Below are 13,897 nucleotides of genomic sequence, written 5' to 3'. Positions count from 1 at the left end.
CTGGATCGAGAACTAGATAACCTTTTAAAATGAGACAAAAAGTTTCTTTTACTTTTATTAGAGGGCATCTGGTAGCATATAATTCTGACAGGGTTACATATAATTTTGCAATAAGTAATCAGATTACACTGTTTGTTTCATTACTTTCACAGGTAATACTGCATTACATGTAATACAGCATTATCTCAAAAAAAGATAATCTGATTATCTAAAGAGAGGTGGCTATATGATTATATATAATCTGACAATCCTGCAATCTTGCAACAAGATAATTTCAGGACTAAAATATCTCCATCAAAATAAATCAAAATAAATTATGAATAGTTTCAGTTGGTGAAAATAGAAAAAAAATATAATGGGTGATATCACGAAAAATGGATTGTCTCAAAATTAAGTTGTCCCTCTAAAAAATAGATAATAATCAATAAGTAAGGATGAAGATACTTTGAAAAATTATCATATATTTCATGTGATCTAAATTGTATACCAAACGTAGGATTCTCTATAATTTTACAATAATATTACTGTACATATCAAACACTATAATATAAAATTTTTTATAATTTTATCTGATAATTATATTTTTTATAATTATATTATTATAATAATATTATTTATGTAATACATCAAACTCCACCTTAACGACTAAATGGAAAAGGACATCCCAAGCCCTCAGCCCCACCCGCCCACCTCTTCACGAAACCGGACTCCCTAAACCTCTAAACCCACTTCCTCATTTTCTCTTTCTCCCTCTCTATAAATACCCGGCAAACCTCTCGTGCTCTGCTCACAAACTTTGACACCGCGAAAAGAGCGTACGGAAAAGAATGGCGGCCTCCACCTCTCCCTTCAATCTCCTTTCCTCGCCCTCCCTCCACCCCCGCTCATCCCTCTTCCACCGCCCCCTCCTCCCTTCCGCCGCCGCCCTCCCCCTCCGCCGCCGCGGCCGCCTCGTCGTGGTCGCCGCCCAGACCGGTGGCGTGGGCGCGAAGCCCACGGTGCTGGTCGCGGAGAAGCTCGGTGAGGCCGGGCTCGAGCTGCTTAAGGATTTCGCCAACGTCGACTGCTCCTACAACCTCAGCCCCGAGGAGCTCTGCACCAAGATCTCGCTTTGTGACGCCCTGATCGTCCGCAGCGGGACTAAGGTCGGCCGCGAGGTCTTCGAGTCCTCCGGCGGCCGCCTCCGGGTCGTCGGCCGCGCCGGGGTCGGCATCGACAACGTCGATCTCGCCGCCGCCACCGAGCATGGGTGTCTTGTTGTGAACGCCCCCACGGCTAACACCGTCGCTGCTGCCGAGCATGGGATTGCTCTGCTCGCTGCCATGGCCCGCAACATTGCTCAGGCTGATGCCTCCCTTAAAGCCGGTATCCTTCCCTCCCTATCTCTCCATACATAGTTGCTTTCTTTTGTTATGATAGATTTGGATGTCTTGCATCAAAAGGGTGGAGAGGATAGATCTGGATGTCGTTTTGGGGGCCCTGTGTGATTTAAAAATGCCTCCCTTAACAACAACATACAAGTTGTCGATTGGAAAGTTTATTTATTTGTATATTTATGCTTGAGCAGCGGTTCTTTTACGCTCTTATTTACTTTAAAAGGATAATCGAATGTTCTATTTCCATTTGCATTTTGATTTTGTCTATATCATCGTATTCTTTCATGAGTAAATAAGTAGGTAGTGGTGATAAAATTCCTTGAATCTATATGGTACTTCTGTTGAAGGGAATCTCTAGTCTAGTTCTTGATCAAACAATATTTGATATCAGTGTGTTACACTTCAAAAAACATGTTTTTGACCAAATCTATAATAAAATACGAAATCTATAATAAAATATTTGTAAAAGTAATGGTAGTCAGATGATAGCTGGAGATCACTTCCCAGCATTTTGTGGCTTGTTCTATTGGAAGTTTATTGAATTTCTGATGCAGAACATCTAGGGATGTTATATGCTGGCAAAAGTGTTGATCTTTGTGCTTAATTTATAAGTGGCCGTATGCTGTATATCATCTTGCAGTCTTTTCTTCTGGTGATTGAAACTTGCCCATAAATCTAGTGGCTTCCTGTCTTTCTTCTTTGACAGGAAGTCAGATTTGATTCAGTTATATCTTTCTTGCAGGAGCTTTCTATGTTCTGTCTCACGGTAAGTTCACTCTGCAATGCTAGGTTTTTTTTCTTGGTATTGGAAAGTCTAATTATTGAACTGATCATCATATTTGTGCTTCAGACGTGATCATGTTTCCACTCTATCATGTATGTTTATAAGGAAAGTAGTGTTTTATCTATTCTATCCTAGTGAGTCGGGATAGATAGTTAACTATAATGGCCAGTTTATCATCGATTGGATGCCCGTTGTCTGAATATAAGCAGAAGCAATAGATATGGTGTCATAAGTCGAACATATTCTTGCTAAAGCTTTTTTTTTTTTGGGACATATTAAATGATTAGAATCCACTTTGTTAAAAGACAAGATACAGCCGTGTTTATTATCAATAGGATGCCAGCTTAACATTCACTTAGCATATCTGATTCTGATCCAGGCCATCCAATTACTATTCCTTTAAGTTTGTAGTCCACTTCTCACAAATTTGATGTTTCTCTTTTGAAGTTCTTTATTGTTTTGACGTGTGGTATTCTTACCTTTGGTTGATTTCTTTAGCATCTACAGTAATACTTCTAATCTCTCTCTCTCTCTCTCTCTCTCTCTCACTCATCTCTTTTTTCTTTTCTGTCAATGATTTCAAGATTGCTTTGGGAACTTGCATGCTTCTTTTTTTCACTGTGATTTCATATAGCTTTATTCATTATCTTGATATTTTTTTTACTCATATTTAACTTATAAAGTATTTCCTATAATATGTCCTTGATTCTTTATGCCTTCAGAGTGTTGCTTTGCCTGCCTGCATGTGCCCTACATGTTTTTAGGTTATTGTGTGCAACATCTTGTTGCCCATCAGAACATGACTTTGACCAAATGTAGGTACTGCTTGTATGTATATGTGTGTGTGTGTATTGGACTGTTTTTCAGTTCCTGCAATATTTTGATTGTCATTTTTGTGGTACTTGATCTTTAGCTAACACATTTAGTTCAATACTCTTCATTTATTTTATTGTTGTCTCTTTCAAAGTCCACTACATCTTTACTTTCTTTTGAAGTTTGAATTTTGTCTTTCCCCACTTGAAGTGTTTCAAAATTTGAGACTTGATGTGATGGTTTGACTAGTCAACTAGTGGTATACATTTTTTTAGTATGGTGCAATAAATCACTGCTGCTTGGGACCATATTTGATGGTTATGGTTAGACTATACAGCTAGAGAAACATGCTTTATTTGCCAATTCAAGGAATATTTGACTGAGGATGTACTCTAAATTCTTAGAGTTCCTTCAATTAGTAGGCAGGAAATTTTTTTTCTTTTCACTAGAGACCAAAACTCTTGCGTTCTGATCTGTCAGTCCTGCATCCCTTCAGTTCAGACCACTCTTAACCAATCTGCCACATTGTCCATGTGTGGCTATTTTCTGGGCAATGGGAGGCAGTTGCTAGGAAGATGCATGTGTCGGCAAAGTCCTTGCTCATGTTAAATTTTGAACTTATTCTTAAAGAACTTAAAAGACTAAAAAAGAGGTGGTGTGGTGAGGCCCAGGGGATTAAAGGAAGATTAGATTCCAGGGGAAAAAAAAAAATCTGGGACATATTTTGTGAAATTTTGCCATACGAAATTTTTTCCAACTCATAAAATTGGATTTGTGGACTGTTTTTCGGTTCCTCCAATGTTTTGATTGTCATTTTTGTAGTACTTGATCTTTAGCTAATGCATTTACTTCAATGCTTTTCATTTATTTTATTGTTGTCTCTTTCGAAGTCCACTACATCTCTGCTTTCTTTCGAAGTTTGAATTTTGTGTTTCCCCACTTCAAGTGTTTCAAAATTTGAAACTTGATGCGATGGTTTGACTAGTCAACTAGTGGTATACATTTTTTTTGTATGGTGCAATAAACCACTGCTGCTTGGTACCATATTTGATGGTTATGGTTAGACTATACAGCCAGAGAAGCATGCTTTATTCGCCAATGCAAGGAATATTTGACTGAGGACATACTCTAAATTCTTAGAGTTCCTTCAATTAGTAGGCAGGAAATTTTTTTTCTTTTCACTAGAAACCAAAATTCTTGCGTTCTGATCTGTCAGTCCTGGCATCCCTTCAGTTCAGACCACTCTTAACCAATCTGCCACATTGTCCATGTGTGGCTATTTTCTGGGCAATAGGAGGCAGTTGCTTGGAAGATGCATGTGTCGGCAAAGTCCTTATGTTAAATTTTGAACTTATTCTTAAAGAACTTAAAATACTAAAGAAAGAGGCGGTGTGGTGAGGCCCAGGGGATTAAAGGAAAATTGGATTCCAGAGAAAAAAAATCTGGGACATATTTTGGGAAATTTTGCCATAAAGGATTTTTTCCAACTCATAAAATTGGATTTGTGGACTGTTTTTCAGTTCCTGCAATGTTTTAATTGTCATTTTTGTAGTACTTGATCTTTAGTTAATGCATTTATTTTCAATGCTTTTCATTTATTTTATTGTTGTCTCTTTCGAAGTCCACTACATCTCTACTTTCTTTCAAAGTTTGAATTTTGTCTTTCCCCACTTGAAGTGTTTCAAAATTTGAAACTTGATGCGATGGTTTGGCTAGTCAACTAGTGGTACACATTTTTTTAGTATGGTGCAATAAACCACTGCTACTTGGGACCATATTTGATGGTTATGGTTAGACTATACAGCCAGAGAAACATGCTTTATTTGCCAATGCAAGGAGTATTTGACTGAGGATGTACTCTAAATTCTTAGAGTTCCTTCAATTAGTAGGCAGGAAATCTTTTTTCTTTTCACTAGAGACCAAAATTCTGGCGTTTTGATCTGTCAGTCCTGGCATCCCTTCAGTTCAGACCACTCGTAACCAATCTGCCACATTGTCCATGTGTGGCTATTTTCTGGGCAATAGGAGGCAGTTGCTAGGAAGATGCATGTGTCGGCAAAGTCCTTACTCATGTTAAATTTTGAACTTATTCTTAAAGAACTTAAAAGACTAAAAAAAGAGGCGGTGTAGTGAGGCCCAGGGGATTAAAGGAAAATTGGATTCCAGAGAAAAAAAATCTGGGACATATTTTGGAAAATTTTGCTATAAGGTTGCATTTGGTGCATTGCCAGGCAGTGATAATCTGGATTATCTGCAATCTGGATAGATTGTCAGTAATGTTGATTACTGTATTTGGTACACGCAGGTAATATTGCAGAAAAATTACTGAAAATTTTGATTGACATATTTGGTATGACAATCAGATTACTGGTAATGTAATATCAAATTTTCAAAATATCCTTAAATCAAATTATTAGTTTAATATTTTTAAATTATTTATTTAATCTTTTTAATAATAAAAATTATTGTATGAAAAAAATTATTATTTTTTAATACTTATTATTATTATTATAAAAATTATTATTTTTAAATTATTTTTAATTTTTTTCTCCTTCTCCTTTCCCCGCACGCCACACTACCCCCTCCCCCTGCCCCCTCATCCGTCGTGCCTCCGGAACCGCACCCTGACCCTCCGGCCGCCCGTGCTGCCCTGGCCACCGCATCCCGACTTCCTAACTGCCCATTGCGCTGCCACCCCTCCCCGGCCCCCCGTGCTGCCCTAGCTATCGCAATCTGGCCCCCAGGCCACCCGTCGCACTGCCACACCTCCTCGGCCCCTCGACCGCCCATGCTGCCCTGGCCACTGCACCTCGGCCCCTCGGCCGCTCGTTGCGCTGCCCTGGCCATCCCTCTCCAGGCCCCCGGCCGCCCGAGCTGCCCTGGCCACCGCTTGCTGCCCCCCGACCGCCTATCACGCTGCTTTCGGCGAGGCCCACGAAGGCGACGTAGGAGGTGGCAGGGGCCGCCGAAGGAGGAGTTGGGGGGAGGTATGGGTAGCGCCGCGCCGGCAGGGGGGAGGGGAGGAGGGCAGTTTCGTTAAAAAATTTTATTACAAGATTACCTCATGGGAGGTAATCTGGATAGCCACCCCTCTCCTTGGTAATCCAGATTACCTCATCAGGGGTAATCTGGATTACCAGCCTAAAAAGCATACCAAACATAATAATCTGGTGGGGTCCTTTTAAATTTCCAGCAATCTGGATAGATTGCTAGCTACCAAATGCAACCTAAGGATTTTTGCCAACTCATAAAATTGAATTTGTGGATGCCAAATATCTACCATTAAGGATGATGATTCATCATGGTGCTCTTCATAATATATTATTTTAATGATAGAAGTTGGCAGGCAGGTGCAGCAAATGTTAGTGCTGCATGACTCGTGATGTCATCCCCTTGTTGGAAGAGTCCATCAATGATCCTTGTAGATTTTACCATCTCTCTTATATTTGTAGGCAACTCCAGATAACAAAATTAATTTACTCTATTCTATGTCATGTCTGTAGAGGTTAGCTCTTTGTATAGACAAATCTATATGCCATTGAATCATATTTTACCATAGAATCTATTTTATTTCTTAAAATTGACTAATATGTGATGTACCTTATCCTTCTAGACCTTTAAAGCTGAAATTCCCAGATTGGTTTATGCCTTATGGATCTTGTTTTCCATTTATTCCTGATAAGGAGCTTAATCTGTGTTCCAGTGAGTTTTCAATCCTTTTCATGACCTCTGCTTATGTTTTCATAAATGTGGTTCTTCAATTTGTTGGCCTTCTATACAAATTTGTGCACTCTCTAACCTGGTTTGGTTTGTTTAGTTCCTTATATTTGCTGTGCATGGTCATGACATTTAAGCTGGCATGTTTTAAATTTATGCTGAACCACTTTTATGAAATCATATGCTTGAACTTTATCACTCTCTGTATAAGCAACAAACTTTGTGCTTTCTTGAAGATCCCTGTGTTGGGGCACCTTTCCTAGGTCGTGGACTTCTGGAACCAGTAGGAATCAATGAGGATTGGGCTTTTGGATGGCCAAGATCAGCAACACAAAATATGCCTTATAGATTTCATCAGTCTTGTAAATCCTGTCGGCAGGATTTTCTTCTCCGATTCGAATTCTTTTTCTTCCCGATCTAAAATCCTCCTTTTCAGATCTGGAAGCACCCTTGTTGAGGCCTCCAACAAACAAAAGATGGGGGCGTAGAACAACCCTTGGGCGGCCAAGAAGGAGGGCACAAGGGGCAGCAAACAAAGGACGCCTCCAAACTTTCCTTATCTGGGTGTGGTGACCAAGAAAACCCTAGAAACCTTAGGGTTTGCTGTTGGTGGCATGGAGAAGAAAGGGAGAGAGAGAGAGAGAGAGAGGAGGAGGAGAGAGAAAATTAGGGAGAAAATGGTTTTGTATTCAGCTTGGTTCAATCAGAAACACAATACAATGTATATATATACAGGGTCAATGGGATCCAATCCAAAAACTCCCCTAGCTAACTTAATACATGAAACCACACGCCCAAACCCTATGTACACCCATGGTCTTATGTGTTCTCACACCTTAGACTCAAACCTAGCCCAAAAATAAATTAGCCTCTTGAGGCCCAAGACCCCTGAACCTCAAGATCCGAAAGGTTGATAGTCTTTCGGCTTAGGGCTCAAACTAGCCCTAGAAACCCCATGACCACCTCATGGACTTTGAACCTTGGCTTTAGCCTTGGTCCCCTGAGCCTTGGGAGCACCACATGAGGCCCAACATTCTGCACTAATTTTCATAAACTACTACTAACTGGATCGAACTAGTAAGGATATATTACCATTTTTCCTTCTTTCAGGCAAACAAACATCTCACTCAGTCCTTATATCCTCTCATTGAAAAGTTTGTAATCAAAAGAATTATTAGTATATTTTATTTGAATACCTATTTTTGTCGCACCTTTTAGGTTGATGTATTGTCATTTTTCATCTGTTTTTTCTTTCAAATGATCTATTCAATAGTAAAACTGTTCGATATTGTTAACTGGTAGATAAATCAGAGCCAGAACCTCTATCCTGAAACCCTTGTGGTGGTGAGACTTAAGCTTCATATACTAGAGCTTCAGGGCATGTGTTCTTTTTATAAAAAAAAAAGAAAAAAAAAAGAAACAATAACGTTGTTGTACAACATTCGAAAAATTGATTTGAAAAGTCCTCAGTTGACCTATGTTCTTGGATCTTATGATGCATGAGAAATGCCTTAGTCATGGTGCCCAAAACTATCCAGTGATTTAAACCATCCAATGAGAAAGCATGAATACTTCAAATCACATGCCATGTCCATATCAGATACATATCACATATCGATACTCATTAGATACTTCCTGGATAGGTGTTTTCAAAATTTCAAAAAAAATACTCAAGATATTCTTGGATATACTCAAGATACTTCCTTGAGACCTCCAAAAATGAGAGGGAGGGCATTTTCTTTCTTTTTCTAATATTAACCTTTTAATGATGAATGTTCAATTTTATTGTCTTTGATGTGAGTATTAAAATATAAATTATATATTGGGGTCTTTGGATTTGAATGATAACTATTGAAGAGCTTAGAAAAGTTGATGTTAGTATATAAAATATGAACATGTTATTTAGCATATTCATATCTGTATTTTACATGTATTGTTTCCTGTTTTTTTAAGGTTGTTGTCTCAGCATATCCGTATCATGTTGTATCCATGTCCCATAGCTGTATCGCCGGTGCCAAACTATGATAGGTTGATCTTCTCCACCATTAAGAGGTTGTCTACTTCATTACCAACCTCATCTTTGCCTAAGCAAACAATAAAAATGGTCCTATTTACTAAGAATCTGCATTTCTGCTGCTGCGTTTGTACATTCCATGGACCTTGCCACCCTTATAATGGGACTGAAAAAAAATGTTTCCTTTAGTCAAAGATTCTGTATTTTCAACTATGTTTCAATTCTTCCAACTTTTTATGGCACAGTTTTTGTTTAAGTTTCCCGTTTACTTTCCTTTCTTAAAATTAATAAACATGGAGTTAACCGTCTATCACTTAATTTTAGAAAAACATTTTTCTTAAATTGTCTCCAACTTTCTGACTACATTTATATTCATGGAAACAAAATCAGTTCTTTAATGATTTTCTGGGAAATGAATTATTACATATTGCATAAAATTTCATGAAGCAGTTCCCTCTTAGATGCTAGAATCCTCCAAGGAGTTGTCTGAATCCTTTTTTTTTCTTCTTGCTTTCTTTGGTAATTGCTTGCTCCAATAAATGAGAAGTTTTTCATACCTTGGTATATAAAACAATGAGGAGAGTTTTTTTTTTCTTTTTTTGGTTTGGGTTGTTGGGGGGGGGGGGCACCTTTCATCAAGTAGTTGTAACATATTATATGATGTCATATAGGGTTTTGGATGAGCTACAATTACACATGATTTCTAATCAATAGACTCTCATTCACGTGGAGCCTCTACCAAAAACCCAATTGCCATGGTAGTGACAGCTATGAACTATTCTCCTTTAATTTTTTTAAGTGCAATCTCATTTCGCAGATGAGTTTGGTATCTTGTGTCTTTAGGGTTTCCCCAATATGGAGAATTCTGGGGTTTCAAGTTTAGAAAATCATCTACATCTACTTGTTCCTTGAGGATATATTAGTTGAAGTAATTTTCTCGGTATTTTTTGAACATATTGTGGAATGCTGTAAGGTTGATTTTCATTTACTTTGATTAACCTGTTCCTGCTACCTCAATGAATTCTATTTTGTTCGTTCCCACAAGCTATACCTACTTTTTTATGTCAGTTTTATTATTTTGGAAGTCATTAGATCTTCATGTTGTCCAACCTTGTTCTGATGAATTTTCTTTTCACAGGTAAGTGGCAGCGCAGCAAATATGTTGGTGTATCACTTGTTGGGAAAACACTTGCTGTGTTGGGATTTGGAAAGGTTGGATCCGAAGTTGCACGGCGTGCTAAAGGGCTAGGGATGCATGTGATTGCACACGATCCATATGCCGCTGCAGACCGTGCTCGTGCTATCGGAGTGGAGTTGGTAACCTTTGATGAAGCCATTTCAACTGCCGACTTCATTTCACTGCATATGCCTCTTACTCCTTCCACATCCAAGATTCTCAATGATGAAGCTTTTGCAAAAATGAAGAAAGGAGTACGAATTGTAAATGTTGCTCGGGGTGGTGTTATTGATGAAGAAGCTCTAGTCAGAGCCCTTGATTCGGGCATTGTGGCACAGGTTCTGTTTCAATCACATTCTCTCAGCTCTGGCTGTCATATTTGACTTTTAAGAATGTAATGATTTTCTGTCTTATAATCATGAATGTGAATCAATCAGGCTGCTCTTGATGTCTTCACCGAAGAGCCTCCATCTGCTGACAACAAATTAGTGCTGCATGAAAATGTAACTGTAACACCACATCTTGGTGCCAGCACAATGGAAGCGCAGGTACTGTGAATGTTCTGTTCTAATTTTCAAGCATAATTTGATTTGTTTATTGAATTAAATAGTAATCTTTTGATTGTTTCATTTTCTTTTGGTTGTGATGTCCAGGAAGGAGTAGCCATCGAAATAGCTGAAGCTGTTGTGGGTGCCTTGAAAGGGGAACTTGCTGCTACTGCAGTAAATGCACCAATGGTTCCTGCTGAGGTATGATGGTCCTAAAATTATATTCATGATTTAGCCCTTTTGCCCTTCACTCATGCCAAGAAATGTTAAGTTTTTAAAGGAAAATAATAACATAAGAGCATGCCAACTCCAATCAGTCAACAAGCATATTACTATTTACCAAGAAATATCATGTCTTATCTTTCTACTTGATTGGTGGTGAAGTAGGGGCTCTTATTCCAACCCCAAATATGTAAGTTAGGCATGTTGTTTAAGTGAGCTCTCCTTCCGGCAGGAGATACCTTACCATGAATTGTTTGTTGTAGTCACCTGACCCTTTATACTCACCTGCAACTGAAAAGTCAAATTCCAGAATAGAATTCCGCCTAATGGGGCTTTACCACATAAAAAGGTCAAGTAGCCTTCTTTAGGAAGAAGTTTTGCCAAGCTTCTTTTGTTTTGAGCAATGCTGCACAAACCTCTGCTGGACTGATATTGGAAGCAACCATATAGTCATCAGGCCACATATCAGGGAACTGCTTCCATACAACTTGTACATCTTAATAACATGTAAAAGGAGCCAGTGCATGTACAAGACCCTCGTTGTCTATCTTTTGTACAATGTCTGCAAAGCCATCACCATCTAGTGTTTAAAAAGAAATCATCTCTGACCATGTTGCACTTCTGAAAGCCCTGCCTATTTTCTGAGAGCAGTAAAATATCATCCGTTCATGAAACTAGTTGCTGAGCCTGTGAAACTGGTATGGCGCTATCTTTACCTTTTCCTGGCATTTCCATAGAGATTTATACGATGGTTTTTGTTTTTGTAGGTCCTCTCAGAGCTGGCACCATTTGTTGTATTGGCAGAAAAGCTAGGCAGGCTTGCCGTCCAGCTTGTGGCTGGAGGTAGTGGAGTAAAATCAGTGAAGGTGACCTATGCATCTGCCAGAGGTCCTGATGATCTTGACACTAGGGTACTTCGTGCCATGATCACAAAGGGTCTGATTGAGCCTATCTCTAGTGTGTTTGTAAATCTTGTGAATGCTGATTTCACAGCCAAACAAAGAGGGGTCCGCATTGCAGAAGAGAGAATTGTGTTGGATGGCTCACCTGAGAACCCTCTAGAATTCATACAGGTTCAGATTGCCAATGTGGAGTCGAAGTTTGCAAGTGCAATGTCTGAGACTGGAGAAATAAGGGTGGAAGGGAGAGTAAAGGATGGGATACCTCATCTAACCAAGGTTGGATCATTCCAAGTGGATGTAAGCTTGGAAGGAAGCCTGATTCTCTGCAGGCAGGTTGATCAGCCAGGGATGATTGGGACAGTGGGGACCATCTTGGGCGAGCAGAATATAAATGTTAGTTTTATGAGTGTTGGAAGGATTGCCCCTCGGAAGCATGCAGTTATGGCAATCGGTGTTGATGAGGAGCCAGACAAAGGAACTCTAAATAAGATTGGGGAGATATCAGCCATTGAAGAATTTGTTTTCCTCAAGCTTTAGCAAAGTCATTGCCATCTCCAGCAATTCCAACCCCCAATTTTGATGCTCAGCAACTCATGGTAGTAATCTAGAGTATTTCAGAGAACTCGGAATAAATTAGTTACATTCTCGGGCTTTTCTTGGTGGTGTTAGATGCAAACCTTCATTTTGATTGTGTTTTCTGTTAATTGAATGCGCATGTATCATTCAATCCTAGGGTACTTCATCATATTTTCATACAGAATGCTTTTGTAATTCTGAAATCCTTGATTTTGACGTTTGATACAAGAGCCATAGACCTCATCTGGACCTTCGAGGGCCTAGAAGTCATTCTCAAGTTTCCATTTGAGCTGAAGTCCACAGTCGGCAAACTGTTGAGACAGCCGGGGAACCAACAACATTCCAATGAGGCGTGGTCACCAGGGTTGATGAATTTGTTGGGAACTTGATCGTTGAACTCGATATTCCTAGCGAACCCGGCCGTGCCGGTGAGGGATCCTGGGTGGTGCTGGAGGACCAGGAGCAGCTGCCTGGCCATGAACGCCGGGCTTGCTGCTCATCGTTCTTCTGCCGGTGACATCCTCTGTACCTCTTCACCACTTCCACTCACTGGTTCCTTCATCAGTTTTCAAGTGTCACCAGGAAAGTTTGTTTATTATGTTGTTATTCCAATTCTGTTTTGTTTATTATGATTGGGAAGGGAATTTTGCTGATATTGGTGATGCGTTACCTCCTTATGAATCAAGAGTACAGCCACTGGTGAGTGAGTGCTGTGCATGACAAATTGAACGTTTGATCCACGCGCAAATCTCGAGCATGTATTTGTATATTAAACTTGTATTATACAATCATTTGAAATGCTGGGAACGGTGTGAATAAAGATTTTACTCTGGATACGTTGTCGCAGATGTCGACTTTTAACGTGGTAGGAATGGTCGCAAGGAAATTTAGCCATCAGAAAGCCTTAGCCTTGTTGGATGGGAACTCCCAAATTTGGTTATTTATAGCCAAGTTATATAACATGATAAGCAGGTTGCATGCTAAGTACATTAATGAAATCTGCCATGCAATATTTTAGCAAAAGGAGTTCAGATCCTCTGCAATGCAATTTTTGCACTGCATGATGCGATGCTCTCGTGAATAGCTATCATGTCATCTATCTCGCAGAGGGGAAGCTCTCATATTTTGAAAATATGTTGAGGCACCTTTCGTGCTATACACCACATGTTATGGTAATGAAGAAGAGCGTTTATGTGATCCCGTTTCCAGCAAAAATGGTATGTCTTCTAAAAAGCTTCTGAGTAGCAATAAGCTCTTTTGCTTGGGAATCAACTTTGCCAAGAATTCAGAACCCTAGAAGAAATAATCTTAAACCTGATTGATCTCTCACAACAACTGTTAACGGCTAAAAAGAGCAATCAAAAGCTAAAAGGTAGCTTCCAACTTGTTTATGGTTATTCCTCCAAGCTCGAGTCCTTGAGATTGGCCCAAACAGTGCTATGCGGAATATATATATATATATATATATATATATATATATATATATATATATATATATATATATATATATATATATATATGTTAAAGAAATTCTTTGTACACCGTCCGTGTAGAAAATCTGATGTGGAGCGCATCATCTCACCCGATTGAGCCATGTAGTGACTACTTTCCAACGCGTATTTAATGCCCACAGTTTTATTTATTTATTTAAAATTTTGAATACAAAAATATTTTTTTTGAAAAAATTAAGATATCTTGCGTCAATATTATGACATCCTGCGTTGAAGTTATGACTTTCTGCATAGGATACTATAATTTTTTCATAAAA

General features: G+C 39.1%; 1 protein-coding gene across 1 annotated transcript; it reads left to right on the top strand.

Annotated features, from left to right (window-relative positions):
- The first annotated feature begins 782 nt into the window (after positions 1-782).
- On the top strand, positions 783-12,758 carry LOC105049537 (D-3-phosphoglycerate dehydrogenase 1, chloroplastic). The gene is made up of 5 exons (XM_010929208.4): positions 783-1,365; positions 9,843-10,219; positions 10,319-10,429; positions 10,535-10,630; positions 11,419-12,758. The coding sequence occupies exons 1-5, from the start codon at positions 828-830 to the stop codon at positions 12,088-12,090; spliced, it is 1,794 nt and encodes a 597-aa protein (XP_010927510.1). The 5' UTR covers positions 783-827; the 3' UTR covers positions 12,091-12,758.
- The last annotated feature ends 1,139 nt before the right edge of the window (positions 12,759-13,897 follow it).

The sequence above is a fragment of the Elaeis guineensis genome, chromosome 8 (assembly GCF_000442705.2).
Source record: "Elaeis guineensis isolate ETL-2024a chromosome 8, EG11, whole genome shotgun sequence".
NCBI classification, from domain to species: domain Eukaryota; kingdom Viridiplantae; phylum Streptophyta; class Magnoliopsida; order Arecales; family Arecaceae; genus Elaeis; species Elaeis guineensis.
This window is presented reverse-complemented; position numbering and strand designations above follow the sequence as displayed.